Below are 18,621 nucleotides of genomic sequence, written 5' to 3' on the forward strand. Positions count from 1 at the left end.
ACAAAAACGCTTTTTTCATGCCAATCTAATTTTTTCGACTGTCCTTATTTCTAGGTCGATGTCGATGGCAACTCTGCCTATAAGGGAGTATTTCTCGAGTTCCGCTTGTGATGGACATTTGTAGTCTGTTTATGTGTGTGAACAGCACCACCCCATTCGATATTAGTCAAATCAAAATGCCCGGAAATATTCATGTATAAAGTCGCAGTAAGTATAATCAGCCGCAAGCTTGTGCATATGCAGTTATGCATGTATGAAAAGCTGTCACATAACCTTTTGTGTCTTTGCAGTTTGTCTCTATGAATAACAAACAGAATATTCAAAAGTGCCTATACGGTGGAGGAATTAGTGAACGATTACTGATACCAAATATAGGGGTTTACTTGTTTTATGGCATCGTACTGTCACACAGGAAAATTTACTGCCACTAGGATGTGAAAAGGAACACAGAATGGAGTGCTCATCTTTTCTGTTGAGCGTATATTGGCAAGCTCCTCCTCACCTTTCCCTCCAATTTAAGACTTGGCATTGTTCTGGTAAGATCACCTGTGTCGGTTACGAGACAATGTATTTTTGACCTTACAATTATGTTAGAATGGTTGACCTAGAGCAGTGGTTCTCAAACCTTTTTAGACACGCGTCCCCCCCTTCCCGTTGATGATAGTGGGGAATTTCGCGCCCCTCCCCTCCCCCTTATCGCCATATCAGAAGAACTGGATTAAAATGAGCAGTCGACTTTTAAATTCCTACTTATAAGTGTTGGACGTTTCGCTAGGCTCCTCCTCGTCATCTCATCCGAGTAGGCGGTATCTTATAAAAGCCTAGAAGTGGGCCGTGCTACGAGTCGGCAGATACCGGGTAAAAAAGGAAGGAAATTGGCCTGGTGTAAATGACCATAGTAGTCGACAAACACCATGAATACCTCGAAACAAACAAACATTTAGATCCTGATTTTCAAGATACAAAAGGCATGTACCACCAGTGATGAGCATTGGAGCGAAGTCGGAGTGGATTCGGAGCGGAGTTTTGCCGATTTTGTGACAGTCGGAGCGGAGTCGGAGTTCACTACAGATATTTTGTCGGAGATTTTCGGAGTGTTGTAACTTTTGCCCCCGATATCGTTAGATAGCTCTGACCAGTAGACACTATTGATTACGGACCAAAACGCAGACAGTTGACACCTTGTAAAGTTGTAATATGGCGGATAACATGCAAAAATGATTGCCAAGTGCATAAAAATCAGCCATCTGCACTGCAATTGGGGACTGGAGAGTAGACAATTCTATAAGACCAACCATATTATCACATTTATTTAGTAAAACACATTACCAAGTGTACCATGCTTGCCCCTCTAATGATATGGTTAAAATGGTATGATTGGCCACGAGCTATCTTAACCTAGTGATCTAGCAAGGCATTTTCGTTGAGCAGTGTCTGTAGTGTTTGATAATTCAGATACTTGACCCTTGACGAGATTCATCGGAGTATCTCGGAGTCTGGGATTGAGCTCTTCGGAGTCGGAGGGAGTTTTTCTCAGACACTAAAGTTGTCGGAGGGATTCGGAGTTTCGAAAAGCACTATCTGCTCATCACTGTGTACCACCCGGCATATGGCATTATGTTATGGAACTATTTTATTTCTACATGAAGTTGTGTCTTACTAGGCGCTCTTCACATATGCTTGACAGACAGACAGACAGACCACAAAAGGATCAGCTAACACCTACAGTCCTACACGCATTGCCCGGTTATTCCTAATTCAGAGACACATTCTGTTCGGTGCAAGGTCCGGTGTCATTCACATTCTAGCAAATTCTACCGAATAAATACTATAGTTAATCCTCTAGTTTGCTCGACCACTACCTCACATATCGATCTCGCCTTCCAACACATACCACCTTTTTTGTCACCTAGCTGTCCTTTTATATTATCTTCTTCTACTTTTCATTCAGTGTGCGTGCATGCCTAGCTCCTTTTTTACATCGCCTAGGCCAGATGGGTGTCTGTTTCCGAAAACTACTCCAAGTCGTTTCGACACCTTCCCATCTTTCATTGTATCGCAGTCTTGTGGTGTACGGAAATGACAACAAATTTAACAATAAATTGAATTGAATCGAATGGTAAGACGTAATTATGACATTTAATATCGTAGTATAATTCGGATTATTACCATTGTTTAAACATGGAAATTTATATAATACTAAACTCATTTCTACTTCAAGAATCTTCATTCATATCAGGCGCGGCTTCGCGCCCCGCTCCAGATGCTTTCACGCACCCCAATTTGAGAACCACTGACCTATAGAGAAAGTGGGAAATGCCTATCTCACCACATTGCCCTGTAGGCTAATCCTACAGCATGGTGACATTTTCACTAAATTCTGCGAATCGGATGTTCGTTCGTCTTTTGTTTCGTTCGTGCAGTTTATTAGCAATTTTTATCAGTTCAAAACACCACAAAAAGGGAAGGATCGTGTTGGGCGCTGGCATCCAAGCCAGAATTCAGCAGACTTGTCGCAGCACTGCCGGCCACGCTCGGTCGACTCCGTTGTGACGCCACGCAGCCAAAACCCATCCCGGTTGTCGCGCGTGTGACGTCATAAGCCTCGGAACGCCAGAAATTGATTCCTGTCCGTTCCAGACCGAGCCCACTCGGGATGCAGCGTTCGCCCGAAAGATGGTGAACAGGCGTCGCGAACTCGCGTTAGTCTTCAAGGTACATTCGAACAAATGCCTCGTGCGCCCGGTAAGCTTGCCGCAAACGGTGGGGAGTCATATGATCTTAAAAAGGAAAGACGGCCTCGGCCCGAAGCCATGACATCACCCGGCCCCTGCCTGCCTGGAGCGGCGAACGAGCCGTGCGACAAATCGGGAGTCGACACGAAACTCATCACGATCATGAACTGGCGAAGAAAAGGCTTCAGAGATTCCACTCAGCGAAGTGAGCGTAATCCCTACTTCTACCCTAACCTTAATTAACGAGTTCCCCCGAGTAGCGCTAATGGGCATCGTGACGAATAGCCACTGCCAAAATTTAAACCGGCGGTCTGCCGCATGTTGTCAGCCGAGCCTCTTGCGACACCTCGCGGGTATAAATTCTCGCAACAGCTGCTTGAGCTCGTTCCGAACTCGGACATTTAAATGAAATCGCGGACGAATGTTTCGTTCAGGTCTGCTCTCGCCACGGTCGACTGCGCTAACAACTACGTCGACGACGACAGAGAGGACGATACGCAGATACGCAGATACGCAGGTTGGTTGTCTGTAGACAAACATCGATCCCGCATCTGACTAGCAGGGATCTCCGCAGCGATCTGTGTGACGTCACAAGGCGCGCCATTGTCGGGGTTGTCCGCGCGTTGTGCGCTGGTTGCGTCTCACAGCACAGATGCGAACAGCAGAGAATAGTACAGAATCGTATAGGACCCGTATTGTACGTAATGCATATGATTGCCCGATAGTAAACCACATTCCCGCATCTCGTCCGAAAATCTGTAAAAAAAATCAATAACATCAAAATGGTAAAATTAAAATCAAAAATCAACGAAAAAACGACATGATAGCCTACAATGAAAAGACAGGAAGGTGATGAAACGACTTGGAGCATGTCTGATTGAGTGTAAGTATTAGGAGACGATGTCATGCTTCTGTGTGACCTTCACGACAACGCAGTAAACAGCCAACCAGTTGGAGAGAGTTTTGCCTCATGTCTACGCCCGAGCGCGTCGTACTAATGTAGATGCGCACCACATGCCTGCACGTGCACGTGACAGCAGTCTACGACTTAAACATATCGGCGACGATGGTGCCAGTCCCGTCAGAAATTAAGTATTTTCACGAGATCGTGCACGCGATCGCGTGCATGACATCAGCAACAACGTGCCCAAATTGACGGTGGATGAGAATACATTACTGTGGGGCGAGTCATAAATGGAATTTCTCGTTCGATGAGCTTGATACGAAGCTGCCTGCACGACTGATAACATTTCGGGTGTTTACAGTAGAACGGTGCGAGCGGCATCAAAGCAAACAAAAGAACGGAACCCAAATTAACGGAGGACGAAACTAATTCCGAGCTACCTGAAGAAATGGCAGTGAGGTGAGTCAAAAATTTATTTTCTTTTTCGATTTGCTAGATAACTTCTCGGGGACCACTGATAACATCTCGGATGTATACACAAAAACGGTTTAGTGAGCAGCATCAAAATAAACACGATGATAGCCGTCTATTTCACTTCCATTACGGAGCTGTATAGTTAGCAGATAATATCATATTGTCATATTTTAAGCAAAGATGTAGAAATTAAGTGTCGTTTTTGTCTGTTTTTGTGCCACCGTGACCCAGCGAGTGATAGTAAGTTGAAATTCAAGGAATTTTGATCACATTATTGAGATTACCGGAGTTTTATTTCATTGCGCTATGGGACGGAGATAACACCACTGACGTGATACAAATGATAGCTTTACTATGAAACGCAGTGATTCTAATATATTAGGGTTACCATATTTTGGAATCGGGAAAGTTAAAATTAGTTGATCAAGACTGAAAAAAGCCAATTTCGCTTTTGCTGTTAAATTTGGTGGGTTAAGAAAAAAGGTCATCACCTCCGTTCGACTCCCGATTTACACACTTATTGCTTAAACTTAGTGGTGTTGACTAAAAAAGGTCTTCACTTTCTATCGAACCACGAATTTCCCGCTCGAACGTCCGTCTTTTCTATTTAGCGGCATTTGTGGCCATTTTCACTCGAATCTGTCCATTATCTCAGCTGTAAAGGAGGACGAATTGCCATAAAGGAAGAATTTAGGCGTCCTCGGAGGACATTTTCAATAACCTGAAAAAGGAGGACAATTCCTCCTAAAGAAGGATGTATGGTAACCCTAAAGCTATACCCCTTTTCGTCCCAGTGCCCCTTTTCAGAAAATGTGATGGTATGGCGCACACCATTGTGTTATGAGCCCTGTAGCTAATATGAAGATGAGCGATACGGATAAGTTGTTTCATAGCCTGCTACATTTACTTCTTTGCGCAATTAGGAAGGCAACTGTAAATATAGTAGAAGTGGATCGTATAATTCCAAACGTTTCACTGAGCTTTATTTACTGTGCCGTCTGATATTGCGTACATCAACGCAACCGCTAAACTGATTAAGTTCATTGTCCGAGACTTCTGTGGAAACATATTGGTCACTTCATATTTATCACCGTCTTCGTCTCTATCGAAGGACAAAACACTTTCCCTTGAAAAACTGTAAACAACGAAAAGTAAGTTAGTCACAAAATATGACGAAGAAGAGGTAGAAGTGGCGGAAATTAGATTTACTTGAGTAACTGTTGCAAGTAGAGGAAAAGTACTTCGAAAAAGTGGAAGTACTTCGTTACTGATCACCCCTGATCCGGGAGAATGCTGATCGTCTGATGAAAAACCGTTAATCGTGGAAACCTACTTTGCGGGATGAAAAGTTTGACTAGACGCCTCTGAATAATCCTCTCGCCAAACCGTATGCGACTTTATGCGTCACGATTAACAGTTTCAATCAGACGATTAGCATTCTCCCGTTAAAGCTAACTTTATGATCCGCGAACTTCTGATTTATAGAGGTTTTCATATAGCGAACGTGAACGTGAACTGTAGTGATTTGTAATCGTAACCCAGGTAACACGGCCACTTGGGGACAACAAGGGACCAACGCGGGTCGAAAGCAGGTGACCGCGAGGGAAACCACCTGGTAACCACAAAATTGTGGCGGCTATATCTGTCGGTATTAGGTGGGGTACCACTTGGGTGCCCCACGATGCCGGATAGGTGCCACAGCCCGCCGCCGCAATCCACCACTAGCCCTGTCTCCCACTTCTGTACTATCTCATCCACCAATATCATACCCCGAAACCTAATACAACAACATCTATTCACACAGTCATCAGGCAAATCAGTATATTGCAAAATTTATACATGCAGAGAAACTGTACAGTTGGCGATAGTGAGTAGTAACAAATAAACAAAGATGTATGGGTCACGGCAGAACATTAAACCCTTGTCCTTGTGGTGTTGCACGTTTGCTTGAAAAATTTGAGTGATCCACAAGTAATTCGAGTCAGTAATTTGAGGCAGCGATGAAAAAATTATCAAAATTGGCAAGACTTGAAAAAGAAGCAATTACCGCAATCTAGCAAAAGAATACCAAAAGACATGGCAAGAATATGTACAAAGGCAGTGTCACATGAAGCAAGGTAATGCATGATAAAGAAATTGGAAAACCATGTGCAAAAAGGCATCACATACAGCAAGGAATAGAATGATAAAAAACATGGCAAGGATATGAACAGAAATCATTATTATATGAAGCAGTGATTAATTGAAATCGGTTACCGTAGTCACTCAATATGCAAGTCAAACTTGATTACGTCAAGGCATGACATTAATTAAAATCTGAAGAGGCAGCAGGTACGAGATCAGTTTTGGAACGTGAAGAGTTTGCAATGGGTAGTGGGCAATTCCTCTTTACCCTCAACAGTGCAAAGATGTTCATTATCAATTTGTGTTCTAGGCCTAGGGAATTTCAGGGTGCGAATAATTTTGAATGCAACACACACATTCCCAAATTTTTCAACTTAACACGTGAACCATTCTAATAGAAGGATAATGTCGTTCTATGCCAGGCAGATATTAAAACTAACAAGACGAGCCAACTTCAAATTCCACAATCCAACATAACGATAGACGTATGTTTTTAGTTTCACAGCAGATACGCGGTATTTCTCCGTGCAAATAAATAAGCATCAACATCGGCTACAGAAAACCATCCAATATATTCAATGTAACATTCGTACAGCGTACATTTGGGAGGTTTCCATAAGATATGACTCGGCAAGGAAATTACACGGCAGCACTCACCTACTCTTCCAGAATTCTTCAATAGGTTTTGCCTGCTTGCACTACTTACTTAAGCAACTATGTGTAGACTACTCCAACTTCTACTCTACTTGAACACTGTGAACAGTTTACGAAAAACTGACAACTTATTCTTTACAATTAGGATTTTGAAAGGTGGCTAGTAGTTTCAGGATAAGTTTGTTTAAACAACAGCATGAAAAAGCCTCTTTATCTATAGTGGACGCATAAATTAGTCATTTTGAATTAGCCTACAGAGATACATATTTCAAAATTAGCCTCCCCGATTAACTGCTAAAGTATGGAATCCATTGAAAAAAGTCTACTCTCTGATACTACTCAATTCATTTTGTACTTCCACCTGAAATAGTTTTTACATGTCTTGGAAATTGCTCCTTCCACTTCAAATTTGGTAATGCATAACTCCTACTTGAGCACCTCCGGCAATATTTCAATGTCTTGGTATATCCTGGCACAGAAACGTCCAGAGTGCAATAGCCACACAGCCGAGGTAGCTTGGATTATCATACAATCGGAACACTCTTTGCGTGCTCACAGTTAAATGAAACGATTGATATTATGAAGACGCCGCGCTTTTCTGGTTGAAGGTAACCCCAATGCTTCAGATTGTGGCATTGTGGCACTCTTGACTCCTCTTTTGTCCGTACCTTGAACCGCCGGCACGGTCTATGGAGTTCTGAAGACATTTTCGAATGGAGCTTTCAACATCCTTTTCGGTGCATTCTTTTGTGGCCAAGTTCATCTTGACTGCAGCTGTTCAAGATAAATCAGTCCATAACTGAATGAAATACTTCAAATTCTATCGAGCAACATACCAAAAACACTATTAAAAATTACTGTATCTTTCAGACAGATTTTGTCATCCTTTCTTCTGAAGACACTGCAGCAATTTGCAAATTCATTTTTCAGTAGTCTTGGCATTGTCCGCCTTATGAATTCGTCAGTAGTATTTCCACCAACACCGATAAGAGCCTTCACCTATAAGAAAGTGCAGATTAGTACGCGCCTGCACCTTAATTAGCAGGGGTATTTTTTACAATTTGTTCAAATACTCCAGAATCACTTTTTACAAGCTGATCCATCTGTTTGAGTTCCTCGCCATCTTTAATTGGAAACGCGGCAGGGAGTTCTGTAGGCAGAGACACTTTGAAGTGCGGCAGAATCAAGTCCATGTTTCTTTCTGTTTTGTAAACACTCTTTGACATTTGCTTGATGTCTTGTTGAACGTTAAGGACTTTATGACCCATGGTTTTCAATGTAGCTTTCAATGTAGCTTGCAATCTAGCATCCATGGCTCGCAATGCAACATCCATGCTGGCTTGCAATTGAGCTGATATGCCTGTAAGATAAAAATGATAGTTTCAATTTTTTATATACTGCGGAAATAAAAATCATATACACCGCGACTGTGATTTGGAGTGGATTTGACGGAGGTTGCTATATCCTCACCAATGTCAATTTCACTGTCATCGAGAGATTTATCTGATTCGCCATCCAAGCAGTCGGGCACGTCCTCCCCAGCGTTTATTTCATCGTCGTCGAGAGAGTGGAGCGATTGATTGCTTTGTCCGTCTATGCTGGTAGGCATTTTGACTGAGAAACCTAAAATACAGCAAGACTGTAGAAAAAATGAACTATAATTAGATCGTCACCAATTTCGACCGATTCAAAATTCATATTTTTCCCATGGTGCCAATATATCTGTCCTAAAATACTTTACTTCATACTAATTTACGAATCAAATTTTGAAAATACTGTCTAGCAATAACTATAATATCCTTCAAGTAAAATAGTTGTCGGCACCGGCGACATTCACAAAATAGATGAGCGAAAAATGACTTTGTGCGACAATTTCGTAGTACGAATGTATCAAGTAGATAACAAGAAATATGGATGATGGCAAATGAGAAAGCGTGTAATCTAATCAGTATCACCACGAATCAGTTTTGAGTGTGACACCATATTGAGTAGCTTTCGTCGCGACAATTGTTTTCTCATTATATCGGTGTTTAAGCTGTATTGCTGCATTTTCCGATTAATGTCACTGGCAAAGCCTTGTTAGAAAAAACGAATCGGCGCAGAAATGAATTCCAATTTGCAGGCGTACACCAACACACCCTCCAATTTCGCGCTCCGATTACCTATCATGAAGCTAGCTAGCTCATGAATGGTTTTGTAAAAACGAATATGGGTGCACATAATTTAGATTTCAAAAAAGCAGAACGTATATTTGGGCGCCTGGTCGACAGAGGAGATCTGGGATGGTGCTTCTCAGCACACGCTAGGCGCGTGGCCAGTCGAAAAATTAGGGGGATTTGGATTTTTTTTCAAATTTACCAATATAGCATCAATTCAATTAGGGTCAAGGACATGTGTAAATGGCGATCATATAATCCCTTCGTACCGGCGATTTTAGGCGTATGATAAGCTTGCCAAAGATTCCGGGAGTGCTGTCAATTAGCGCGTCACTATCACTGGTGAACAATTAAGTACGCGCGCGTATTACGCAGTCTCGGCTACAGTTTTTGCAAATCAAAATGTCCGAACTTGATTGCACCTATTTCAAACCTTTGTCGTATTTTCAGAACTCGGGACATGATACACATCTTCTGGTCGTTACGTTCAAGTATATTAGCGGGAATCAATTTCGCACGTTAAAGTCTGTTTGCAGCGATTTGACGTTATTCAGTTTCGCGATGTCGCTTTTTACTCAATATGGCATAAAGCAATCACTAATCAGCGTAAACTTGACCGCATTGTCTCGAAACCAGCGAGAGATAGGGGCCAAATCATGCTAGGCCCGAGGCGCGATAGTTAGGCCATAGGCCAGCAATGATATCTTTCACTCCAGGTCTATTGCAGATGCTATTGTCTAGGCCAGCGATGATATCGTGCACACCAGGCCGAAGCCGCTAATGCACTTGCGCAGTTAAGCGATGATATAGCGTAAACTGGGCCTATGGCAGATGCTATTGTTGAAGCCTGCTGAACCAGGCTTGATCGAGACGCGATAAATCAGGCTAGCGACGATTGCCACGCGCACGAGAATGAATGACTCCATTTCGCGACCATCTCAGCGGAAGATCATCACAGATTCTTCTCGCTAATTGACAACACGTTTCTCGCAAATCCGGCGCGCGGAACACTGATTACACAATTATTGAATTTACAATTGAATAGTATATTCATATTAAAATGAACCCGAATATTTTCGGCTGACACTCGTCAGGGTCAGTCATACTCGGAAAGGGTCGCTCACACTTTCATTTGTGCGCCTTGGAGTCGACTTTTATCAAAATACACCAGCCAAGGCTGTGTCAACAAAAAGAGTTCGTGTATCATCTAAAAATAGTACATTGAACGCTCTCGTATTCGACATTTCGTGCTGGTGACGTCATATTTTGTGTTACGATTGTTGACATACGCTGTTCTTTCGAATTCACTACTAGTTGCTGACGATTACCCCTGACGAGTGTCAGCCGAAAATATTCGGGTTCATTTTAATATGAATATATTATTCAATTGTATATTGAAGTTCTGTACCTCAAGGAAGCTGTTCAATTATTGAATTGCAACCGAATTATAGAGTTAGAATGATCATTTCAACATGACGTGGTTTCGCTTTTCAAATAGGAAAGTTCGACCCCCGAAACCCCCGTGTCTACGTGCCTGGCACACGCGCGTATCGAAATCGAAGACGTCTCTAACGAGGACGCATCGATTCGCCTTATTACTAATTACTGGTCACAAATCACTTGGGCGTTTGAGCATTTTGTACGAGGTGGCCGCCACCTCGTAAATATGGTCACGAGGTGGCTGCGCCACCTCGTGACCTCGTAAGTCGGCGCCTATGGTTGCAAGCATTGCCTTCCGATTCAATTAACAAAAGATTTACTTACATCCGTTTAGCAGGCAGTCCATCACACGATTCTGAAATCTCTGGATCTGTCTGGTGCAGTGACCGGTCCCTTTTCTTTTCCGCTTCTTCAAACGAAGCTAGAAAATATACAAAAAACGTAAAGATTAGCCTACTCGAAACTTGAAAACAACATACTAGCTTCGGCTATAATTTTGATCGCGTATCATGGCCAGGTCTCTTTAGGATCCGTAAAATTTTTCAGCGGGTTGTTAACTTTGCTTGACAATTTTGCGGGCGGCCAGAAGCACCTCTTTTTTCCCACAACCCATGTCTCTGGTACGAAAGCTGTCGAGTTATCGTAATTAATAAATTCAACAACAAAATATAGTCGTTGTGTCATTATGATTATGGACCTGCTAATGATAACACGAAGTATGAAGTCAGGATCAATACAATATCGGCCTACATATTGTCCCACACAAAACGGAGAAGCTTGACACCAAGCTTGCAAAAACATGATATCAAAATAATCGTTTTTAAAATCTGCACCCCACACTGTGGATGTGGGTTGCGCATTTTTTTGCACATGCAAGTTATAAGATGATAAAGTCATCAAGTTCAAAGCTTTCAAAACAAATCATATTTTAATAATTGGCGTGATCAGATGTAAATGTCTGCGCGGTTTCACACTGGCGTCATTGCGGTATTTGAGTGCTTACATTGCTATGCAATAATCCAAATAATTGATCAGCCGATCTCTACTTATTTCATTACTCACGAGCTCGTGGAAGTTACAATGATAACAGCAAGACAATTCGCCCACCGCCGCCGGTGGCATACAACGAATGCTGTGCAATGTACAAAAAATAAGCAGCAAACGCATTGCTGTGTAAAAGCAAAACAAAACTGTGGCGCTTGCGCATTTTAGATGGACTGCCGCCTAGCGTATTAATTCAACTATGACATTTAAAAAATAGATAATACACCCTAATCGTGCATCTTGAATCCGAAGTTATCTAGTTGGGCGTGACGCAAAGATCCGATCGGTGATCGGACTAGGCCTACTTCGCAATACGTGTAGAGCAACCCGCTTCTCCGTCTTTTAGGGATACCCACAATCATACACTTAGACTGCCGTGGCCTATCATTGGTGCGAATCCCAATTTATCACTGAGCGCTAAAACAAAATATAAAATATTAAATTTTAGATTTTCGAAACCAATATGATCGTATATAGCATTAGGCTGAGATCAGTTTCACTAACTTTACCGCTCGCATTGCGAGTAGGGCTGTTCAACAGCCGTAATGTCGCGCTACAGTATTACCTACTACAGATAAATCTACACACAAATCTGTTTTTGAGGCCAGAGACGAGTGGTGCCTAATATCCGTACGTTCCTGATGACTACACTAATTGCCACTTAATATCCCTTCGACAAACTCAATCTTCATCATCCAAACGAACGATTGATATAATTATCCATACGCATCATCTGAGCTGACATATCTCGCCGCACTGCAATAGTTGTCTTACGCAGACAGTCCACACTCGTTAAGCCGCCATTATTGATTTCTACAAATGCCACCCGACTCGCCAAGAATCGCGGCGGTGTCTCTCACATGAAAACTCGCGAGCTTGCATATGATTGGCTCACTTGTCACGACTGAGTGATCCCTGGAGCGACTAGAAGAAGTTTTCTTTCATTGGGAGTCTGGGACTTCACAAACATACTCGCAACTGTAAAACATCGCAATTGTGTGAACAATTCGAGTCACTCCCGGCGTGCGTTTTAGTTCACTTTTGTGTCGCATACGGTAAATTTATGTACTATTCAATTCATGTAGAGAAAGGATAATGGTCTCCTTGAGTTTATTATTAAAAAATCTCATCATTTCAAATCACCACAAAACTGCGATACAGTGAAAAGATAGGAAGGTGTCTTTGTGACGGAGTCCAAGTCGCAATGTTCCACCGACTATCATTGCGAAATAATAAATCCAAGTGTGCCTTACAACGGACGAAAAAATCCTGCTGTGGGAAAAATATAGCTATCGACGGGAAACTTGTGGGTCCAATGTGGGAACGGTGTGAGATATCGACACATCTTCATTGACGAAAATCACAGGCATAAATTATTTATTCACATATATTTATTGCGTAAAAGACTTCATGAGGTAAAATTAGTAGATATAAACGAGTGCATTTAGTGACGGGATCTATGTGGGCTTAGTGTGGTATTTCCGGGCCTATCATTGACTCTAAATTCCTCTTGGGCTCGATGTGGGTACCATGTTATGAAACCATTTAATTTTATCACCCCATCAAACCACCTAAATACCACGTGGGCACCAAGTGTGTGTGTTACCTGGGAATCGATGACGATAAATACAACATTCATATTCCCAGAATACCGACAAAATTAAAATACCTTGCTTGACTTCGCTTTGGTGTATCATCGGTACCTAATCAATAAAATCTTTGAAGTGAAAAAAGATGTATGCTACGTAACCTGGAGAGGGAGAGAGTCCAACGAGTCTTTTTGAAGTTGCTTCTTGGGTTCCATAGTAAATATTACGCAAAACGTCGTGAAGCCCTTCCCATGCCATCCCTGTAGCTTAGGAGGTTACGTAAGGATCTTGCTATGGTATACAACGGGGTTTTTCTACTTTTTTGCTATTCACGGCTGCATTTCGATTACGTCTTAAAAGCATACGGCTGTAAGCCAGCGGACAGCAGGAAATGACCATCTGAACACTAAATTGACTACCGGGGGGATTTCGCATCGCGGACAGTGCTGGTAAATTCTGTTCCATCTATAGCAGTGGTCGGGAACCTTTTTAGTCCGAAGAGCCATATAGGCCTTATTTTTTTCCATTTTACCTCCGAAAGAGCCATACATGTCAATCAGCTGTTACATCACAATTGAAAATTCCTGACGTCATGGTAGCACTAATTCGAACTCACTACACGGGATTCGTCGTGTGCGCCACATTTTCTCTGTAAAAACGTACTAATCAAGCTGGTTGCCTCACTTGAGCATGCGAAACATAAGTTACGAGAACATAGGTGCGCCGTGATAAGCTCCTTTTAAATTCGAGAACCCATGATCCCATGCGTAGGCGGAGCAAAACATGGTCACTACAGCAATCTATATAGACCTACCGAAAGCTGTTACCGAAAATTTTGAAACCTTCAATTATTATTTTCTATTGGTGTTCATGAATGACTAGATATTTAACATTCTTCTCCAAAATTCACACAGTTTGCATTTTCTTGCTCGAAAATAAAGCGCGAAACGAGAGGTAAGGCACAGACGGGCCAAGCCTCACCATTGATAACGCAATTCATCGTAAATAGCTTAGAATGTATTATAACTGATATTAATCCAATGTAACTGTCGCACTGATTCCGAAAATCTAAATACTGATCGACTTCTCAATTCTCAAAGTATTGGGTGGTAACATATAACATTGCGCTACACGCCTATTTTATCGCCGGTAGAGCTACATGCCGATCAAGAATATGGATAGCTAATGCATTGTTTGTAATTAGAGTCGCTGCAATATTTCTCAATTCAGTATAAAAATTAATATTTGGCAAAGAGCCACATGTTATACCCAAAAGAGCCATATATGGCTCGCGAGCCATAGGTTCCCGATCACTGATCTGTAGGGTTGCATTTGAAACAAAAATCAATTTGAAACAAACATATTCAAAACATGGCCCTTGTTTAAACCATGTTTTTTATTGTTTTTTATAGTTTTTTGCCATGGCGTCACGAATATTCCATTGTGACGTCACAATGGATTGACATTGACACTTGAAAATATAGAATATATATGGGTCCTTTGACGGAAAGGGCTTACGACCATCTGTCATAAACAGACCGAAAATACGTTTGACCTGGACTATGCATCGTTATGCAGCATATTTACGGTCGGCGGTCATCATCATCAGAACACCCATTCGGTACCAATGATCTATATCTACTTGCTGTGGAACCAACGACGATTTCGAGGGTTCCAGACACTCCATATCGTAGGCGTATTGATCAATTCAGTATAAAAATTAATATTTGGCAACGAGTCACATGTTATACCCAAAAGAGCCATATATGGCTCGCGAGCCATAGGTTCCCGACCACTGATCAGTAGGGTTGCATTTGAAACAAATATCAATTTGAAACAAACATATTCAAAACATGGCCCTTGTTTAAAACATGTTTTTTATTTATTTTTTTATAGTTTTTTGCCATGGCGTCACGAATATTCCATTGTGACGTCACAATGGAATGACATTGACACTTGAAAATATAGAATATATATGGGTCCTTCGTAGAGGTGGTCAGTAACGAAGTACTTCTACTTTTTCGAAGTACTCAAGTAGTTTTCCTCTACTTCTGGTACTTACTCAAGTAGATCTGATTTTCGCTACTTCTACTTCTTCTTCGTAATATTATGTGATCTACTTACTTACTTTTCGCTATTTTCAGCTTGTCAAGTAGAAGTAGTTCAATCTTCCAATCAGGAAGATTGCCTGAGGAATTTCGGAGCTGTTTTCACGGAGCATCAACATTTAATTTTCATAAAAGTTGAGTAAAGCCCAGAATTTTCGTCGCGCTTCGCGCAGTGGATACGGAGTTACCAGTATGATTTCACGTAAGTATCGATTAATATAATTTAGGTAGCGGGTTGGCGTGATTCCGTTCACACAGGGATATCTAGAACTAGATATCCCTGCGTTCACACCACATTGTCGCCCTTCGCCCATATGAAATAATTCATATATGGCTCATCATATCGTTTGAAACTGATGTTTCGCAATCTATCATTTACTTGTCATATCGTAATCTAGCATGTCCATGGCACTTCCTAACCTGGAAAAGTGGAGTCTGACTTCTTTGTTAGTTTTAGTGCTGTTTCAGCATACCGCCTTTGAAACTTTCTGGACTGAAGGCATGAAAAACGTGTTCCGCTTTTAGAAGTAGTATTTATGTTTTATTTTCAATTCCCAGTATCATGTACTTTATAATTGGTTATAAATAATATCAGTTCTTTTGTCCTGTTAAAATACATGTTGAAGTATAAAAGCAAGTGTAGTAATGCCTTTAATTTCCGGAAATAAAGCTACACAATATGGCATTTTTACGGTCCCCCATATTTTTATTAACGTTTACTAATCGCGCAAAGTGTTTACACCGTATCCTATACAACTTCTCCGTATTGTTCTTCGACTAAACTACCGACCTTATAATATGGGGGGTGGCGTCATACCATGCTATTTTCTAAAACGTGCTGTTCGAGAAAGCAGACGAAAAGTATCGCATTTCCATAATAATACTATTATTTTCATCCTATGATGTGGACGAATGCTTATGCTTTCGAAAATTGGATACGAGCTGGTATGCAACAATATGAATCAAGCTCGTCACCTTTCGCATAGCTCAATTTGCACCTTTTTACAATCCATGTGAACGAATTAGGATCGTTTTCACAACTACTTACTTACTTGAGTACTTTTAAAGTCAGTAAATTCTACTTCTACTTCAAGTAGTTTTAGGTTGCTTATGGAAGAAGTTCTTCTACTCGTACTTGAGTAGATTTTTTCGTCGTTACTTCTACTTCTACTTGAGTAGCTTTCTTGACTACTTTGACCACCTCTGGTCCTTCGACGGAAAGGGCTTACGACCATCTGTCATAAACAGACCGAAAATACGTTTGACCTGGACTATGCATCGTTATGCAGCATATTTACGGTCGGCGGTCATCATCATCAGAACACCCATTCGGTACCAATGATCTATATCTACTTGCTGTGGAACCGACGACGATTTCGAGGGTTCCAGACACTCCATATCGTAGGCGTATACGTTGACTATATTGGGTCCAAATCGTCCGTAGGCTCATACCACTATGTTTTTTGAAAGTATTTACAGAATCATGGCATAATTATACAACGTTCGAATTTTTTTTTTTTAAAGGCAATTGTTTAAAACACTGTTTAAAACACATGCTTTAAACAAATTGTTTTAAAACACCGTTTGTTTGAAATTCAACCCTAGTTCCATCACTGTTCTCTTGTGAAATACCCTGTGCACGACGGTTTCAATTGTAGAAGCAGAGAGGTCAATCTCGGGCACGAAATTCTCCGGCGACAACTTTTGGCGTCGTCGTTTGTGAGCATTACGATCCGTCTATTTTCTATAATGATTCCCCGCGCCCTATAACGTTTCAGAGAATGCTGATTTCAAGAATTATGTGCATTTTCGTCGGCTACCAAAACTTGTACAGTTCGAAAAGGCAACAGCATAGCTCAAGAAGTGACCAATCCACGACAATACATGGCAGTGAATTCACGTCTGCACTATCGGACCACAAACTGTCGGAAAACACCATAAGAACCACAAAACAAAAAAATCTCAGTCTAGCTTTTCGCTCCATACTGACGGCGATGGTGGTGATCTACACATAAATCCCGGTATTGGCATAGGCTTGAGATTGATGATTGGCAGTGAATGGAAAGTTGGTGACAAAATGGTTTCGTAATCTCGCTCAAGAAGTGATGAACTTCATCAGTCAATATGGTATTTATTCTTTTTTACTAATTTAATTAATGTTTCACTTCACTTCACTTTAATGAATAAGAATATGTATATTCTTACATACATACGCGCATATACAGTATACACATATAGATAGAGTTGCATTTAAAACAAACGGTGTTTTAAAACACTTTGTTTAAAACCACACAAGTTGTAAAATTATGCCATAATTGTGTAAATACTTTCCAAAAAACATGTCTTATGAGCCTATGGACAATTACCACCAGATATAGCCCACGTATATATCGATATGGGATGGTTGGAACCCTCAAAATAGTCGATTCAACATTAATAGTACATATATTTTGTCAAAGAGCTATATTTACCCCATATTTTCAATTGTCAATGTCATTCCACAATGACGTAACGATTGAATATTCGTGACGACATGGCTTAAAAAAACATGTTTTAAATTAGGGCCTTGTTTTAAACATGTTTGTTTTAAATTGTTTTTTGTTTTAAATGCAACCGTATATATCGACTAGACATACAACTACACAGAATATCATGAGCTATGTTCATTGCTCATACACTAGATCTGTGTTTTGTCAAATTCAAGTTTATTCATAAAATTTCATCACTTCAAAACATCATAAGACTGCAATACAATGAATGATAGGAAGATGCCTAAACGACTAGGAGTAGTCTTAAGATCAGACACCCACCTAGGCCTAGGCGATGTAAAGAGGAGACATGCACACTGAATGAAAGTAAAAGAAGCTAATAGAAAGTGGCAAGCGACGGAAGGCGAGATCGATATGTCAGGTCGTGGTCCGGTAAATGGTGAGGGCTGACTAGTATTCACTCAGCAGAAATTGCTTGTATTTCGACTTGATTGTGGACATGCTCGACGACTGTCGGATAGCCGGCGAGATACTGTTCCACACTTCAGGTCCGGCATATTTGATAGAGCGATGATCTTCCACTGACAGAAACCAATGTAGACATTTTACTTCATTGACTGAATTATTACAGGTGTGATTTGGTATTTATAAATCATGAGACTGTCGGACGAATTCGGTTTCTTCATACAAAATGTAATCAATGTCTGAGATATTCTTCTTTGTATAATCTAGCTGACGGGGGAGATCGGATAATATTGCACATCCGTCTAAATATAACATGAAAGGACAGGTGCGTTTTTTTCAACTGTTCGCTTCCGTCTTGCTTAACTTGATAACTTCTACGACGCGGCGAAACTTGCTGATGTTTGTATATTGTTCCAGCATTCCAGAACTGCAACAGAAC

At 41.2% G+C, this 18,621-nt stretch overlaps 3 protein-coding genes across 4 annotated transcripts in view; 2 read left to right on the forward strand and 1 right to left on the reverse strand.

Moving 5' to 3' along the window:
• The window catches only part of LOC145446570 (uncharacterized), a 51,779-nt gene extending 41,320 nt beyond the window's left edge, over positions 1-10,459 (forward strand). The window contains exon 5 of the mRNA XM_080324925.1: positions 10,386-10,459. The gene's annotated coding sequence lies outside the window, so the exon portion shown is untranslated. The remainder of the gene's footprint in view (positions 1-10,385) is intronic.
• The window catches only part of LOC145446552 (alpha-1,3-mannosyl-glycoprotein 4-beta-N-acetylglucosaminyltransferase A-like), a 257,727-nt gene that overhangs the window by 73,289 nt on the left and 165,817 nt on the right, over positions 1-18,621 (forward strand). The window lies entirely within an intron of this gene.
• On the reverse strand, positions 5,921-13,137 carry LOC145446560 (uncharacterized). Of its 2 annotated transcripts, XM_080324903.1 has the most exons (6): positions 10,967-13,137; positions 10,812-10,908; positions 8,314-8,514; positions 7,950-8,251; positions 7,728-7,890; positions 5,921-7,665 (listed from the first exon to the last, which is right to left on the reverse strand). In XM_080324903.1, the coding sequence occupies exons 2-6, from the start codon at positions 10,831-10,833 to the stop codon at positions 7,514-7,516; spliced, it is 840 nt and encodes a 279-aa protein (XP_080181029.1). In that variant the 5' UTR covers positions 10,834-10,908; positions 10,967-13,137; the 3' UTR covers positions 5,921-7,513. The 2 variants fall into 2 exon arrangements, with proteins under 2 accessions (XP_080181029.1, XP_080181030.1); XM_080324904.1 differs by lacking the exon at positions 10,967-13,137 and having other exon boundaries at positions 10,812-10,960.

The sequence above is a fragment of the Botryllus schlosseri genome, chromosome 9 (genome assembly GCF_051294905.1).
Source record: "Botryllus schlosseri isolate E-star chromosome 9, Bs_hap1, whole genome shotgun sequence".
NCBI lineage: Eukaryota > Metazoa > Chordata > Ascidiacea > Stolidobranchia > Styelidae > Botryllus > Botryllus schlosseri.

Excerpts from the sequence above, each read along its gene's own strand:
- LOC145446560 (XM_080324903.1), bottom strand. The coding sequence starts at position 10,833 with ATGGACTGCCTGCTAAACGGAT. Across the intron at positions 8,252-8,313 it reads CACTCCAAATCACAGTCGCG|GCATATCAGCTCAATTGCAA; the intron begins GTGTATATGATT and ends TTTATCTTACAG. Across the intron at positions 7,891-7,949 it reads CTGGAGTATTTGAACAAATT|GTGAAGGCTCTTATCGGTGT; the intron begins GTAAAAAATACC and ends ACTTTCTTATAG.